Raw genomic sequence first — 18,680 nt, forward strand, 5'->3', positions numbered from 1 at the left:
ACAGAGTCTCCTGAAACTAGTGGAAGACTGTAGAAGTGTGGACTGAATAAAAATCTCAGAGAAATTAACATTAATAAAACAACAGTATTGGAGAAATTAATGGGCCTGAAAGCCAATAAATTTCCAGGACCTGCTGAGCTACTTACAAGAGTTTTGAAGGAGCTGATGACGGAGAAAGTGGATGCACTGGTTGTCATCTTCCAAAATTCTATAGATTCTGCAGTGGTTCCTACAGATTGGAATGCAGCAAATGTAATCCCACTATTTAAGAAGAGGGACAGAGTAAACATAGAACTTTGGATCAGTTGACCTGAAATCAGTAGAAGGGAAAATCCTGGAATCTTTTACTATAGAAATGTAATGGGGATTTGGAAAACAATAATAGTATAAGCTGGTAACTTTTGGGTTGGAAAACTGATTAGTGAGGTGCCATACGGATAGTTGCTGGTCCAAAGTATTCATAATCTATATCAATGATTTGGAGTGGGAATCAAGTGTAATCTCTTACTACAACTGTAAAGAGCCTTGGTGAGACCACACCTTAAGCATTGTGTTCAGTCTTGGTGTCCTTATCTGAGGAAGAATGTTCTTGCTATGGAAGGAATGTAGCAAGGGTTCATCAGATTGATGCCCAAGACTGTAGAATTAATGGAGCTGATATAACTTGTAACATTGCTTCTGAGTGGGTTTCCTCCCACATTCCAAAGATGTACGGGTTAGGAAGTTGTGGGGATGCTATGTTGGCGCTGGAAGCGTGGCGATACTTGCGGGCTGCCCCCAGAACACTCTACTCAAAAGATGCATTTCACTATGTGTTTCGATGTACATGTGACTAATAAAGATATCTCATCTTATAAAAGACATTTAAATGTGTTATTGAGCAAGTGTGTTATTAGAGCATAATAGAATCCAAAATTTTAATATTCAGTCCATGCGTAGCAAAAGAATATTTAAAATATTTTTTCTTTATTTTCTATTGCAATGACAATATTCTATATAATTTTGCTTCTGGTTCTGCTTTGCAATTTAAAAATTGTCAGGAGATGTTGTTTAATGCATACATACTCAATCATTCTTTTCTCTTGTTTCAGTGTGGCCCAAGGTGACCATTACCGTAGATAAACACGTTAATAGCAGTATTCTGGAGCTGGCGGATGATGCCAGGACGTGGAAAGCTGGTGACGTCATTTTTGTTGCCAGCACAGATTATTCTATGCATCAGACTGAAGAATTTCAGCTTTTGTATTGTCCAGAATGCAAAGCAAATCAAGTCAAGCTCGAAGGTACAATTTTCTTTTAGTTGACACAGTTAACAAATCTGGAGGAAATTTCACCAGGTAAAATGGTTGAGTACAAATATTAGGAAAAGACTGGCATTCAGGTTGCTAATACCAGTTGTGGCAAGTGTACCTTGTAACTCTAGGGCAATGAAGGCTTCATTTATTTCCTTCATTATCACCTCAGAACAGTGTGCATGGTAGACCAGGAGAGGATCAGCAAATAAAGGGTAAAATTGTTGATGGCAATTGAAGCTGAGAAAATGAGAAGTGATGGGGCAGATTTTCTCTTTGATCAACAACTCTCTTACAGGAATTTATCCACTTTTTTACATAGAAGTCACAAGTTCCACCGCTAGTCTTGCCTTTGAGCTCTGCCATGCCACATTTGCTGCTGAGTACTCCCGTACTACACAGGCAGACTTCCCGTGGAGTCCATCAGGACAGTGGGTGAGATTCTGGAGATGGCCCAGCTCTCTGCCCTCTGGGCCTGCAGCAAGGTAGACAGGGCAAGTACAGTAGTTCCCATTGAAATCAATTGGAAGGAACATCTGCTGAGTGAACCTAAAGCAATAATTCTGAGACAGTTACTATCATCTGTCTGAAACCTTACAAAGCAATCTAATGCTCCTTTTCACTAGTTCCTTATTTCTCCTTCACAAGGCATACAATTTCTCAGATAACTGTCCTTTGTATTTGCCACTGGCTATAAACTGCTTCAATGTCATTTGTTAAAGGTACTGTATAAATACACATTGCTTTCACTTTTCATGTCTTCAAATTCTGTTTGTTCGCTCCTGATGCTTGTATCCCAATCCATGGCTTGAGTTTTTGAGAAGTTGATGTTAAATTTTGGTCCTGACTGAGATTAATACATAAACTAAATGCACAGTAATATAAAGAACTGCAACTTGGGTTCAGGCAGCATCATTATAAACTTTGTAAGTTGCACAAAAGTTGGCAAAGTATTTACCAGGAGGTTTATGGGCTTCAGGCTGCCATGGAATGGTTAAATGGGCAAGAGCGTGGCAGATAGAGTTCAGTACGGAGAAGATTGAAGTGATGAATTTGGAAACATTGATATGGAAAGACATTGCACTGTAATTAGCATGACTTGGAAAAGATAAATGAGAGAGAGAGAGACCTTGAAGTCCATATACAAATATTCTTACAGGAGGCAGGACAAATTGATAAGATGTAACTCAATTTTGTTAAACTTCTCATAAGAGATAGGAGCAGGAGTAAGCCATCTGGCTCCTTTAGTTTTGCTCTACCATTCATCAAGATATGGCTGATCTTCTACTTCTGCATCATCTTCCAACGCTATCACCATATCCAATGATTCCCTCAATGCCCAGAGATCTACTAATGTCTGTTTTGGATGAATTCAATCACTGTGCCTCCAAAGGTTACCACTTTCTGAATGATTAAATTTCTCCTCTCTTCAGTCCTAACTGCTCTACCCCTTACTTTCAAACTGCTCCCCCTTCCTTGGTCCTAATCTGCTCAGTCAGGGAAATAGCATCTAGCCCATTAAGCCCCATTAACAATTTTGTAAGTTTCAATGAGATCATCTTTCATTCTTCTAAATTCTAGAGAATACAGTCCCAGTCTGCTAAATCTCTCCTCTATGGCAAATCCATGATGTTTGGAAGCAGTCTGGTGAATCTTCACTGCTTACCTTTTATGGCAAGTAAAATCTTTCTTTGGTAAGGAGACCAAAACTGTATAGAAGACTATCTCACTATGACCCTAAACATTTGCAATGAGACTTCATTATTCCTGCAATCATACTCTCTCATAATTAAAGCTATCATACCATTTGCCTTCCTGATCGCTTGCTGCACCAGCACTTTGAACATCAACACTAGCTAATCTCTCATCATTTAACAAATGCCCTCTTTGCACTTGTGCATCAAAATGGATGACCTCATATTTTTCACATTTATTTCTCCTGCTATGTTCTTACCCATTCACTCAGTTTGTCCATACCCCACGAAACCTTTTTTACATCCTCTGCCATAACCACATTTCTGCCTGGTATTCTGCGTATCATCAACACATCTGGAACTATTATATTTAGTCCACTTGGCCAATTTATTGATATAGATTGTGAGCACTGCAATAGTCACACCCTGCCAACCTGAGAAGGAACTAATGATTCCCATTCTATGCTCTCTGCCTAGTGACCAATTCTCATGTTACCCCTAATTCACTGTGCTCCAACTTTGTTAATCATCCTGCTAAGCATCTCCTGTACCTGTCCTTATTCAAAGACTTCCATTAATCCAAACACAGATTCTCCCTTATTTATATCACTAGCCACATCCTCTTCTTGGCAGAGAAGTCAAGTACCTCAGGCACCATCGGACAGCCAAGTGAAAACTTACCCAAGGTTTTGACTCCCTGTGGAGAACAAATATTTCCCTGAGGTTTTTCAGTGACTGCTCTGGATGGGTAACTGTGATCAATAAAAGTGTCTCTCTAATTATGTCAATACGCTTAAGTTGTTAAAAATGAGAAAATATTAAACCTTTAGCTGAAGAATTAAAGGGAACAAGTGACAAAATCTAAACCTCTTTGGCGATGCATCTGCTACACATCAGTAGTCAGGATGATTTTTACTACAGGCATCTTCCGCAGGATCTCTGCTGGGACCTCTACTTCCGCGGAGATCTGTGCTGGAACTCTGCTGTTTGTGATGTACATAAATGACCTGGATGAGTATGTTGATGGATGGGTTAGTAAGTTTGCAGGTGATACCAAGATTGGCAGAGTAGTGAATAGTGTGGAAGACTGGCAACGGATACAGAGTGATATAAATCAGCTGCAGATGTGGGCAGAGAAATGGCAGATGGAGTTTAACCCAGATAAATGTGAGGTGTTGCACCTTAGTAGGACTAATGTCAAGAGAGAGTACACTCTTAAGGGCAAGACCCTTAACTGTGTTGAAGAGCAGAGAGACCTTTGGATGCAAGTGCATGACTCATTGGAAGTGGCTACACAGGTAGACAGGGTGGTTAAGAGGGCTTATGGAATGCTTGCATTTATTAATCAAGGTATTGAGTATAGGAGTCAAGAAGTTATGATGCACCTCTATAGAACTCCGGTTAGGCTGCATTTAGAGTATTGCATGCAATTCTGGTCACCTCACTATGGGAAGGATGTCAAGGCTTTAGAGACGGTGCAGAGGAGGTTTACTAGGATTCTGCCTGGATTAGAGGGCTTGTGCTTTCAGGCGAGGCTGGACAAACTTGGGCTCTTTTCTCTGGAGTGGCGGAGGCTGAGGGGTGATCTGTTGGAGGTGTATAAAATTATGAGGAGCATAGATAGGGTGGACAAGCAATATCTTTTTCCCATTATTAAGCAATCCAATACCAGAGGGCATGCATTTAAGGTGAGAGGGAGTAGGTTCAGAACAGACGTGAGGGGTACGTTTTTTTCCGAGAGAGTGGTGGATGCCTGGAATGTGTTGCCTGATAGGATGATGGAGGCAAACTCATTGGGGGCTTTTAAGAAGGGCTTGGATGCGCACATGAATGAGAGGAAAATAGAGGGATATGGGCATTCTGTAGGCAGCAGGGAATAGCTATGTCGGCACAACGTTGTGGGCCAAAGGGCCAGTTCTGTACTGTACTGTTCTATGTAAATATGTGGGAGTTTGACAGTCTCAACAAATGGGCAAAGCTCTGCATTGCTGTTATTGCATATGTTGTTTAAATGGTTTGCTCCCAAGAAAAGAGGCATTATCCAAGTTCTCAGGAAATGTTTACAGAATATGCTAATATACTGGTGTGCGCCAGATGTTAACAATTCGGAATTGCTATTGATGAAATACAGTGGCTGAAAATACTTGGCAACTACAATGTTTCTCAGTGCAGAAACCTGGCATGTTAGATTACCAAATAATTAGGCAACAATGAAAGGTATGCAATTATTAAGGATTTAACACACTGAAGATCACTTTAGAGACAGGAATTCTGAATGCTCTAGCCATGAATATGGGGTAGGTTTGATGAGCCAGCAGCTCTTGGTTTGTACATGTTCATAAAATAACAGATTTGGGGTTACCTTTAATATGATTAATTTAATAGTTCAGTTTGCTCTCATTTCTATGGTCATCCTCGCTCTCTATCTTAACTCATTAAAGTTTTTTGAATTTTGAAATAGAAGGAACTTGACTGCACAGTCTCACAACATGGGTTAACTCTCCACCATTACTCTATTACCTTTATGAATTCTGGTTGCTATAGAAGACTTGTGAATGCTGCCCCACAAAGGTATCTTTATGTGGGGCATATATTTGCTGCCCTAAATAAAGATATTAGTGACCTAATGGTTTTATAGAATCAAACAGCACAGAATGAGGTCATTCGGCACACTATGCCAGTGCTGACCCTTTGAAAGAGCAGTTCCTACCCTGTCTCAGAAACCCTGGATATTCATCATTCTCAAATTATTGCCCCTGCATCCACCACTTTTCCTGTATCATCCGTACCCTTTCCAAGTCCTTTAAATATTTCCTGAAATGTGGTGTCCATAATTATCCACACTATTCCAGCCAAGGACTAACTAATGAGGTTTTAGTACAATCATTTTGTATACAATTCCTTGATCCCTAACATCAGTGGTGCAGAAAATACTGGAATCCATAATGAAGGATGTAATTACAGCACTTGAAAAGAATAATAGAATTATGCGATGTTAACATTGATTTGTGAAAAGTAAATTGTGTTTGTCTAATCAACTGGATTTCTTTGAAGATGTGACTAGTAGAATAGATAAGGGAGAACTAATGGATGTGGTATATTTGGATTTTCAGAAAGCTTTTGATAAAATCCCCCATGAGGTTGGTCAATGAGGTTAGAGCACATGAAACCAGAGTAAAGTACTGACATAGATAGACAATTGGTTATTGGACAGAAAGCAGATAGTGGGAATAAATGGATCAGGCCATCTCGTGGGGTACCTCAGAGATCAGTGCTTGTGCCCTAGCTTTTCTCTATCTATATCAATGATTTGGTTAAATATAATATTTCCAAGTTTGCTAGCAATAATATACTAGGTGAGATTATGCCTACAGAGTAGGATGTAAAGAGGTTTCAAGGAGATATGGATGAGCTGAGTGAATGGACAAAAATATGGCAGATGAAATATAATATGGAAAAATTTGAGGTCATCCACCTTGAACAAAAGCAGAGTATTTGTTAAATAGTGAGAGATTGGATGGTGTTGATTCTGAAAGGGCCCTAGGTGTGTTTGTAGAAAAGCCACTGAAGGCCAACATGCAGGTGTAGCAAGAATGTGGAGGACAAATGCGTGTTAGCCTTTACTATAAAAGGATTACAGGAGTAAGGAAGGATTATTGCAATTGTATGGCCTTGGTAAGACCGACTAAAATATTATATATGGTTTGGTCTCCTCACCCAAGAAAGGATGTATTTGCCATATAGGGCAACAAAGATTCACTAGCCAGTTCCAGGGAAGATGAGTTTGTCTTACAAGGAGAGATTGAGCAGCTTGGGGCTGTGTTCTCTACTATAATGGGCTTGATGGGCTAGTTTCAGGGAGGATATGTCCTCTGGCTGAGGAGTCTAGGACCAGGGACAATAAGGGGTAAGCCATTTAGGATTGAGATAAGAAAGTGTTCTTTACTCGGAGGGTAGACAGCCTTTGGAATTCTCTAATCCAGGTGGTTGTGGAAGCGCAATTCATTCAAAACAGAGCGATTGATTTCTGAGCATCCAGGGATCCAAGGTGTATGAGGATAGTGCAGGAAAAGAACTCTGAGGTAGAAGATCATCCCTCATCTTGATGAGTTGCAGAGGAGGTTTAAAGGACCAAAAGGCCTTCCCGCCCTATTTCTTCCCAGCTCCCATTTCTTATGTTCTTGTGTGAGAACCAGGACTGATTTAATAAGAATGACAAGGAGACCCAAGAGCTCATTATCCAAAAATGCAAATAAAAAGGGAAAGTGCTCAACAAGTTAGACAGCATCTGTGGAAGGAGAATAAGAATTAACATTTTGGATTAAAGACCTTTCATCAGAACACAGAACCCTTCATCGTTTCCACAGATGCTCTGTGACCTCCTGATTGTTTTCAGCATTTTATTTCAGATTTGCAAAAGTGCAATTTTTAAATTTACGATTGTGCCGTAGCACAGTGATACAGTAAGTAGCTTCAGGGACTGGGTTCACTCCCGATCTTTGGTGCTCTCTGTGTGAAGTTTGCGCATTCTCCCTATGACTGTGTGGGTTTCTTCTCAGGTGCTCTGGTTTCCTCACGCATGCCAAAGTCATTAGTCGGTTAATTGGCTTCTATAAATTGCCTCTGCAGGTGGGTGAGAGGAGAATTGATGAAAATGTGAGAGACAATGGGTTATAAGGAAATAAATAGAACATAGGATTAATGGGATTGTTCTGACAGCTGGCATAGATTCTGTGGGCTGAATGGTTTCCTTCAGTATCTATGAAAATATGAAAACTAAATGAAAACTGCAAGATTTTCCTGGATTGGAAGCTCCAGGAAAAAGAAACAGCTGCACAAGCACCTGAAGGGCCACACCAACAGAAACGTACACGGTAGTCCTCCAATTACAACAGAGTTCAGAATGTGGGTTGGTGAGTGAGGGGACTTCAGTGAGGTAGGGCTGAGGTTGAGCAGGACATGTAGTAGCTTCTTAACACTGGCCTTTGGTTCAGCATCAGTCCCAGTCAGGTAGATGGGTGGAGAGTCTTTTGACAGTTTTGTAGTTCAAATATAGCATGGGAACAAAAACCCACAATGGTTAAAAACAGCACAGGCTTGGCAATTATTTAGAGTGTGATTAGTACTTAGAATCAGGTGGCTAATTCTATTATTTTCACTACTGAACTTCATTAGACAAAGTAAAGGTAAACATTTTACAGTAAAGAGTATTTGAAGAGCAACAAGGTCCATAGCATGATTAGTATTCTTTAATTAAGTAGAGTAACTAGGAGCTTAATTTAAGGGTAGTTATTTTCTACTTGGATTATATTTTAGTAAAGGGGTTATTCTGAAATTAAAGGACTAATATGGAAGGTCAGTCCCAAGTGTCATACAGTCTGCAGCATGTGGAAATGCCAAAGCACTCCTTGTGCTCTAGATGACCACATCTGTAGGAAGTGAACTCTGAACCTACTAACAACAGAAGGGAAAATTGGGCAGGTTGTATAATTGGTGACCAATGTGATTCCATTTTATGAGTCCCCGTAATTCAAATTATTCCTAATTCCTTCAGACAAACAGTGAAAAAAAAAATGACAGGTGTCCTTGATAATCAAATATTTCAGTTTTCCACCTTGGTGAAAGACAGGGTGGTAGTTTTCAGTAAAAATGATTTATGACCATTTAGTTTGAGGGGTTTGAAGAAGGTGCCTTAGCCAGCACTAACCTATAACTGCCTTCAGAAATTCAGTAGATTAGGCTGTTTTTTCCCTTCAGCATTATGCAACTGATGTTCAATTTTTCCATGACTGAAACATAGTAAAAACACTTTCTGGGTGGTTTGGCATCATGAGGAAAATTCAACCTGTTGAGTCACCCCTGTGGCCCTGACATAATTTCTGCATTAGACACACATGGTTTGGAGCATCGCAGGGAAACTTGAAATATTTTGTTCTGGGATAGTCCATGTGGTGGGGCACTCTTGACGACATTGTGGTCTGATTCATGCCAGAGCAACAGGAAGACCTGCAAGGTTGGTGAAATACTTGCGCAAATATGTTATCCACTGTCCCTCCCCCCAAAATCAAATCAAACCACCCAGCACTCTCAATTTACAGACAGCCTTCAGAACCTTGCCTCTCATCACCTCACATTTCCTCTCTAGCCAATCTCCTGTCTCTGATCTCCTGCTCCTCTTTTGACTCAGCCTTTGATCACTCTCCTACAACAATATCATTGTCTGTTCTGGAATCCCAAACCCCTAACAGTACTACTGGTGCATTCCTGATCTCAAACCCCCACCAAACCCCACCCCAATGCCAGCATGCCTCCATTCCCTTCCCTCCCTCCTGTCCCTCCATCAAATGCTGGATTCTGAGGAACTCAGTGCTAACCTTTGGCAAACCACCCAAGCAGCACATTTTCAAGTATGGAAATGTACAATGCCTCAGGCAATTGAAGTCTGATGTGGTAGGACAACTAAAGTACCCTCTGTGACCAAGATGTCTAACTTTTTTCTTAATGTTGTTATTTCCTTTATAATATTTTGCTACCCTATGGAAGAAACTCAGTTGAATGCAGCAGAGTGGGAGCTCTTGGGCAACTTCAAACTATTTACATATGTTTTTGATTTTCTTCCACAAAATCTGTTAATCTCCTCCAAACTTAAATAGCTTGCTTTCAAAATCAACTAAAATCATCAAAACCACACAAAGAAATTAAAACCTACAGCCTAGTGAAGCTGAAACACGGGGCTATGTGCATGCTAAAAAGCAAAAACAACATTCAATAGTCAAGAGCCAAGCAATCTTACAACCAGTGATCACAATAAAGCCCTGCAGCCCTACCACATCTAGCCATGAATGATGATGGACAATTAAACAACAAATAGGTCGAAGATGCACCAACAATATCCCCATCCTCAGTGACGGTGGGACCCAGTATGTAAGTGCTGGAGACAAGGCTGAAGCATTCACAACCATGTTCAGCCAGAAGTTCGAATAGGTGATCCATTCCGCTTCTTCCTGAGATCCGTATCATTGCAGAAGCCACTCAACAACCAGTTTGATTCACTCCATGTGATTTCGGCAAATGACTGAGAGCACGGGATACACCAAAGATTGCGCCATCTGAGTTTATAGTACTGACGATCAGCACTCCAGAACTAGCTGGACTCCTAGCCAAGCTACACCAGTGCAATTGCAGCACTGGCATCCAAATCATATGGAAAATTACCTCAGTGCCTGCTACCTCTCTATTCAATTCACTGTCTCCTTCGGTGAGTTCCTCATTTACCCTCCACCACCATCATGATATAAGATGTCCCCTCCACTAGCCCCAGCCTTGCCCTGACCTTTTAGGTCTTGAATATGCCCCCATTTCAGCCTCTGACTGCTGGCTCTCTTTCCCACAACCAATCCCCCATCATCCTTCCAACTCCTTGGATGGTATATTTCAATTCACATGAAGGAAAATAAATATGGGATACTGTGACACTTGAGGAAAGGGGTCTGAATAGTTCTGAACTCTTCAGCAAAGGACACATGACCAAAATAATTGTTGACACACCATGCAAGGACCGTGGAAAGTGCCTTTAAGGGTACACTGCAGCTTCTAGATTATAAAGTCTAAAGGATTGGAGTTGAACCCACTACATTCTCTCTGAATCCACAATGTTCCGTCTACATCTGCAACACTATTAAACTTTTGTTAGGCTACATTGTGTGCAGTTCTGGTTGCCCCATTACAGGAAGGATGCAGAGGCTTTTGAGATGGTGCAGAAGAGGTTTACCAGGATGCTGCCTGGATTAGAGAGTATTAGTTATAAAGAGAGGTTGGACAAACTCGAATTGTTTTCTCTGGAGTGTTGGAGGCTGAGGGGAAACCTAATAGAAGTTTATAAAATTAAGAGAGGCTTAGATAGGGAAGATGGTCAGATCTTTTTCCTAGGGTAGAAATGTCAAATACTATAGGACGTAACATTAAGATGAGAGGGGAAAGTTTAAAGGAGATGTGTGGGGTAGGTAGTTTACACAGAGTGGTAGGTGCCTGGAGTGTGCTGCCAGGGGCGGTGGTGGAAGCAGACAGGATAGTGGTGTTTGAGGCATTTAGACAGGCACATGAATGTGCTGGGAATGGAGGAATATGGATCATGTGCAGGCAGAGGAGATTTAATTTAAGTTGACATCATGATCAGTACAAACATCATGGGCCGAAGGGCCTGTTCCTGTGCTGTACTGTTCTATGTTCTATGTATCCACAACTTTCTTTCTCTCTGAGAGCTGAGTGCTACCATTGAGCCAAAGCTGACTTTCGCCATGTCAGTAATTTTGACATTATGGAATTGTACTCAGTCCCATATCTTCATTATTATTTTCAATAATGTATCTTTGAATTGTTGAAGCCTCATGGACAATGGATCGTGGGCCTGAGTTAAAAGGTTATGGGGAGTGGGCAGGCTTCCAACAACAGAATTAAAATCAACACATTTCTTCCTTCCTTTCCTGCTCTCCTGCTCAGTCTTTCAATAACTCTCCCAATGACCGACTATGTGATCATAAACAGATATCAGTGGGCTGCTAAACTAAAATCAAAGCTGAGTTTATTCCTATTCCCATTTTTTATTTGTTAAATTAATTCTCAGATTATGGTCATTACTAATGACCCAGGGTTCATTACTCATCACAAGGTATCGTTAAGTTGATGTAGGTGGACTGCTGCCTTCTTGAACCATTGGAGAATGAGTGGAGGAAGTATTTGCACAGTGTTGTTAAGTAGGGAGTTGCAGGATTTTGACCCAGTGACACTGAGAAGCACAGAACTACTTTCAAGTCTGGATAGTGTGAGATTTGAATAGGATTCTGAAGTGGTGGTGTTGCCATGTACCTGCTGCCCTTGCTTCTCCTGTAGAGGTCCTGTAGACCTGTAGAGGTCGTTGCAGAGGACTCGTACATGCAGATGTCATGAGATTAAGGCAAAGAGCAGAAATCCATTCCTCTCACCCAAGAGTGTTGAGGGCAATTGGACCTTACACCTGCTTTAAGTTACCTTACCTAATACAAGCCAGGAGTCTATTTTAGAAGGTGTAAAGCAAAGAGAGAACTCTCTGGGAAAAAAAAGTATCTGCTTACTTACTGGTCATCTTGGTAGTCGCCAAAGTCCCAAACTATCTCAGCAAGGAGACCAAATTTAACATGCAAATTGAGGCCTTTTGATGTAAATACAAACCTGACGCCACACATTCTACTCAAAATGTACTGATATTGATTGATCTAATCAGGTGGTTTTAGTGGGACACAAGGTCCACTCTTAAAACTATTTTTTTTGTGCGATGCTTCATTCAGCCCACCAGCTGCTAGCCCATGCCTGATATTGTTTTTTCAAAACTTTTCCCTGCCCTAACCCTCACACCATACCTCTGACCTCCCTACCTAGTGAGCTCCATTAGAGCACAAACCTACCAGAATCATGTGCATTAGGTCCAGGCCTCAAAGCAATCTCATGGACAATGGATCATGGGCCTGAGGTAAGAGATTGTAGGGAGTGGGCAGACTTCAAACAGCAGAAGTTAATACATTTCTTGCCCAATGACGATGATAAAGATCCACTCCATTTTTCTCAGTTGAACTAATTTTTACTTTTTTGACATAAGAAGCAGAAACACAAGGCATCCTTCTGATTTCTTTTCTACCATTCAATAAGATCATGGCTGATCTTTTACTTCAATATCACTTTCCTCCACTAATTCAAGAGATTGACGAAGAAATTTCTTCATGCATCAGGCCTGAATGGCTGGCCCTTTATTTTGAATCCATGATCTCCAATTCCAAATACATCAGCAAGGGCTCTACTTTGTACAGACCATTATTGAATAATTGAGTACTAACATAAAATATGTACATGTGCCTTCACCTCATGTTCACAGTAACCACGATTATTGAGAATATGAGGTGATGACACTGAAGGTCATTTAGAAAAGGTACAGAAGTCGTTGTTGTCTCTGTTAAAACTGAGCTGTAATTCTTTATGCAATATCGAGCCTTTAAAGATTAATGAACATGTTCCTTTATTATTAAGTTTGTTGCTTTCTTTTTAAGCAGCCCCTCTGGATTGAGGATCACTGTCTTGCACTCTGGTTTTGTGGGTTCTGAGGTGATTACTGAGGCCCACAGATTCTTCTGCAGATGGGGCAGGATGTATTGGTTTATTATTGTCACTTGTAATGAGGTACAGTGAAAAGCTTGTCTTACAAACCGATCATACAGGTCAATTCATTACACAGTGCAGTTACATTGAGTTAGTACAAAGTGCATTGATGTAGTAGAGGTAAATGTGCCTGATGTCAGGGGCAAGTGGGTAATTTCTGAGGAGGTGCATTCTTTCTGCCACTTATGCAGGACTTCAGTGTGCTCCTGATGTATGGCCTTGAGGTTCCCAATGCCATCCCGAAGACTCCTCCTCTTCTTCAAAGGCCAAGAACCAATGGTCCCCAGGAGTCAGTGGAGATGTTGTAATTCCCAAGGTAGCTTTGAGCACATCCTTGAATCTTTTTGTCTGTCCACTTGGTACACAATGCTTGGATTTGCACACACTCAGAGGCCGAGCCCCAAGACACTGTCGACTTGTATATCAAAGCATATGAGAGGAGGGGGCCTTATGCTCAACATCTTCGAGACCAAGGTCCTGTACTACCTCTCCAGCAATAAAGGTTCACAATGAGACACTAGAAAATGTGGACCACTACCCATATCTCAGGAGCCACCTCTCAGGGCAGGAGGCCATTGATGATGAAATTCACCATCGCCTTCAAGGTGCCAACACAGCCTTTGATCAATTGAGGAAAGCAGTATTTGAAGATTAAGACATCAGACCTGGTACAAAACTCATTGTGTGCCAGGTGGCAGTGATTCCTGTCCTCTTATATGTCTCTGAGACCTGGGTTACACACAGCAGGTATTAAATTTGTAAACCATCACTCGTGCAATATGTATTTGAATAATTTAGCAAGCTATTACTGCTTAATGAAAATGATCTGACGTGTGCCACTGGCATGACCAATGCCAGACTTCTGAAACAGACATTCTATTTCCAAGCTCAATGGTGGAAGAGATTATCAGGTGGAAATAGAGAAAGGTTCAAGGATGTGCTCAAAGCCTCCTTGAAGAGATGCAACATCCTCACTGACCCCTGGGACTCTCTGGCCCGTTACTACTAAGTGGAGAAGAAGCATTCAGAATAACATTGAGAACCCTAAAGCCATGCATTGGAAGCATACAGAAGCACAGCAGAAGGAAAGCATCACCTCACAAACTATCGACCCAATCACCCCATCAACCATCTCCTGTCCCTGTGGAAGAGTCTGTGGTTCCCACATTGGCATCATTAGTTCTCCTAACCCACAAAGCCAGGGTGGAAGCAAGCCATCCTCAGATTTAGAAATTTAAATTGACAGGAAAACGTAAACAGCCTGTTTTTGGCATAAGTAATTGGATAAATTTTCATTGGCCATGGCCAAATCTACATTTAGACTGTTGCAATTTTAATGGTGATGTGACTCAGATAGACAGGACAGCTTTTATTGTGCACCTTGAGTAGCCCTTCTGCTTTGATGTGGCTGGTTTAGCCAAAAAGCAAAAGCCACAGAGACTTTAGATGTTGAGGCTGGTAAAGGTGGCAGGGTGGCAGAGTTCATGACCATGGTCCCTCCCTCTGTAGGAACCGGACAATACTTTGGATGGGCTGAGTCATGCCAGACAGAGCCACATCCTGGACTCGCTGCCACCCTGTTCACATTCCCTTTTACCAGATGCAGAAGACCAGTTGTGAGGACACTCCACACCTGTCTGCTGTTCCATGGGACAGAACAACCTCTGAGACGTGCGTTTGTCTTGGGCATGTACTGCTGTGGCCCATCCCCAGAACACTGCTGCACTTAAGGACTGTTCAAATAGATTTAGATAATCAAAAAGTAATAAATTGATTTAGATAATGAAAACCTTTTAAAGTATGAAAAATAACTGAGCATAAAAATTAAGTAAAATAACTCAAAACATTTATTGCATTATCTTTCGTCCACAGAGCCAGCAGCCCCATTCAAATGAATGGGATCACCATTAGTCTCCTAGCCAGACCTGAAGTAAAGCTCAGGGCTGGATGCACGCTGCACTGGCCCGTCTCTCTAGCTTTTAGTGCTCCACCAATGGTGATTCTGGTTGAGTGGGTTGTCAGATGGATTCGGTTGGTACTGACCGTGTACTTTAAATCTTTTAGGAAAAGCAAAGTATTTGCACATGGGAGAGGAAGTAGATGGCATTGACATGCGAGCAGAGGTGGGACTACTGTCCAGAAACATAGTAATTATGGGAGAAATGGAAGCACAGTGTTATGGCAATAATACCTGCAAGTTTTTTGACTTTGACACAGTTGGCGGGCACATTAAGGTAAGTGAATATTCAATAATGTAAAACAAAACATTTCTAGCATAGATGGAAGTACTAAGACTTAAATAAATCTGGAGCCTGAAATTGATGAGGGAGAAAATATTTAATTGTCATAACATTTAGCAGAATTAATTTAAAGATAACAGGCATGACTCTCCACAAAGAGATGGAAAGCCTCTCACTGCTTGTGTCATATGGAGTGTTTCAGAATCCGGGAATTACTTCACTAAGTGCAACATCTTTAAACTCGTTGTCTCTCTCATTGTGTTTTACAGATGGGTGTGGGTTTTAAAGCAGTACACATTGAAGGTGTTGAGCTGAAGCACATGGGCCAGCAATCTATGGGCCACTATCCTATTCATTTTCACATGACTGGAGATGTGGATGAGAAAGGTGGCTACACCCCTCCAACGTATGTGAAGAGCGTCTCTATTCACGACTCTTTCTCGCGATGTGTGACCATTCATGGATCCAATGGATTGTTGGTGAGTTGTTGGTGATCAATTACAAATAATAATGTTACATCAGTCTTTATGTTACAGAACAAAATGACCCCACAATTGATATAAAATAGTCATTTCAAATCCTCTGAATTAACCAACATTAAATTGTTTTCAGTATAGTCTTTCATCATTTTACAGCACTTCCTTTCAAATTGTTATTATTTTACCCAGAGACTTCAGCCATAGTTCAGACTGATGTTCCAGTGTGGTACTCAGGAATGCTACAGTGTCAGAGGTGCTATCTTTCAAATATTAGTCTGAGACTACATCAACTTTTGCAAGTGGGTATAAAAGGTACTGTGGCACTAATTGAAGATATGTAGGAGAGCTCAGCATTTTGATCAATAGGTATCCCTCAATCAATGTTATTCAAACTGATTATTTGCTCATCATCAGTATGGTTTTTGTGAGGATCTTGATGAGCACAAATTAGCTGTCATATTTCCTACATAAATAATTGCCCTGCAAAAAGTACTTTGCAGGCCAACGGGCATCTCAGGAGGTTGATGAATTTTCATTAGGCCATCAACAGTAATTTTTCTCCACAGATACTGACTGGTCTGCTGAATACTTCTGGCATTTCCCGTTTCTATTTTAGATTTTCAGCATCTGAATATTTTGCTCTGGTGCTATAAAGAACTTTGTCCACTCTAAAACACCGTGGGACATCCTGAGTTTGTAAAAGCTGCGATAGAAGTGCAAGCATTTTTATTTGTGTGCAGTTTTAATTTATGCACGAAATCTCATTTAAGAGCCGCAAGGTAATGATGCAGCTCTACAAAACTCTGGTTAGGTCACACTTAGAGTACTGTGTCCAGTTCTGGTTGCCTCATTATAGGAAGGATGTGGAGGCGTTGGAAAGGGTGCAGAGGAGATTTACCAGGATGCTGCCTGGTTTAGAGAGTATGGATTATGAGGAGAGACTAAGGGAGCTGGGGCTTTATTATTTGGAGAGAAGGAGGATGAGAGGAGACATGATAGAGGTGTACAAAATATTAAGAGGAATAGACAGAGTAGACAGCCAGCGCCTCTTTCCCAGGGCACCAATGCTCAATACAAGAGGGCATGGCTTTAGAGTAATGGGTGGGAAGTTCAAGGGAGATATCAGAGGGAGGTTCTTTACCCAGAGATTGATTGGGGCATGGAATGCACTGCCTGGGGCAGTGGTGGAGGCAGGTACATTGGTCAGATTCAGGAGATTGCTAGATAAGCACATGGAGGAATTTAAAATAGAGGGATATGTGGGGGGAAGGGGTTAGATAGTTTTTTAGGTGAGGTTTAAAGGTCGGCACAACATTGTGGGCTGAAGGGTCTGTATTGTGCTGTACTTTCTATGATTCTATAATAATTGAATTCTGACACTTTTCCTTTTGATGCCTTTCTAAATTCTAACTGGATATTTAAAACTCTCCTTCAGTTTTATAATATTCTAATCTTTAGATTTCATGATTTAGTTACAGATGGAGCTAGATTCTCAAATACAGGATTCCATCCTTCGCATGGCCTGTTGTTTAATGGGAGAATTGATTGTGTCCAGTTTTCTGTACTCCATTTAATCGTTACCAAGCTAATTTGCTTTCCCAACCTTGGTGTTCAAACATAAAGTCTCTGTGCTGATCACTCAAACACTGGGAATGAAGCCATGATTCTACAGAGACATAAATATTTCTTCCTAGTCTTAACTTTACGCTGCTTCCTTCAGTCATGTTGGAATATGTAAATTTGTAAACCAGCATCATTCAGCCACACATGGCAAGATACAACATTATGGTTTGTTTCAAGGAGGAGCCAAGCCATCCACTTTAAACATTAACTTGCCATTTGAATAGTTCTGATGTGTTTTTCACATTTAACTTAAACTAACCTTTAATGTTTATTGACTCGGGTGAGTGTTTTATTTGCCTGTTCCCTGTCCAGATTTGAAGCAAGGACCTTTCAACAGTCTTCAGAGTTGACCTCTCTGAAATCTTAGCTGCTCAGATATTCCCATGGTTGGTATAACAATCCCTGTGTGATGTTTTATATTCTTACCATGTATGGATAGGTTACAGAAATGTCAATACGGTATTAACTCCAACAACACATCGTCTTAAAGCTTGGCTCTCCCAGGTATCCTGGGATTAGTGAATTTGCCCTGTAGCAAGCAGATGAATTACTACTTTACGATGAATCTAGTTAGTGGAAAGTAAACTTAAAATTACTCAACTATATTTCCTAATTGTGTATAAATATATTCCGTCATAACTTTTCTGTACCATCCTTAAAGAAAAAGTTATCTACCATGGCTTGGTGACAGGAAGGTCACCTCAGAGTTATTAGGACTTGGGTTCAAGTACTGTTCAAGAGACTTGAGCACAAATTTTACTCTGCCCTTCAGTACAATATTAGAGAGTGCTATATTGTTGGAGCTGCTTTAAATTTAGGACCATCAGGTTAGATGACAAAGGCGATTTAGAAAGGGATCTGAGAATAGCTCCAGCAGCTCTGGTTCCATCCTGACCTCCAGTGCTGTCTGAATGAAGTTTGCACACAGGAAACTGAGTAGGAATAACCAGGCGATTCTGGACAGCAGGCAGTGACTTGTGGGAACCTGAGGGTAGAATCACAAGGGGAAAAAAGCTATGCTGAAAACAGAACATTCAGGGTTCAGGTCAGGAAGTATTTAGGAAGCCAAGGAAAAAGGAAAAGACTGAGATGCAGGGCAATGACAGTGGTTAATGATAACCAGAAGGTATCAGGAAGGGGCAAAGCATAGCAGCAAAACAGACCAGA

At 41.0% G+C, this 18,680-nt stretch overlaps 1 protein-coding gene across 1 annotated transcript in view; it reads left to right on the plus strand.

Moving 5' to 3' along the window:
* Positions 1 to 18,680, plus strand: part of cemip (cell migration inducing hyaluronidase 1) — a 220,155-nt gene that overhangs the window by 138,321 nt on the left and 63,154 nt on the right. Inside the window, 3 exon segments of the mRNA XM_052040346.1 lie at positions 1,092 to 1,283; positions 15,236 to 15,405; positions 15,681 to 15,890. Coding sequence (XP_051896306.1) covers positions 1,092 to 1,283; positions 15,236 to 15,405; positions 15,681 to 15,890 — 572 coding nt within the window.

Source organism: Pristis pectinata, chromosome 28 (assembly GCF_009764475.1).
Source record: "Pristis pectinata isolate sPriPec2 chromosome 28, sPriPec2.1.pri, whole genome shotgun sequence".
Lineage (NCBI taxonomy): Eukaryota > Metazoa > Chordata > Chondrichthyes > Rhinopristiformes > Pristidae > Pristis > Pristis pectinata.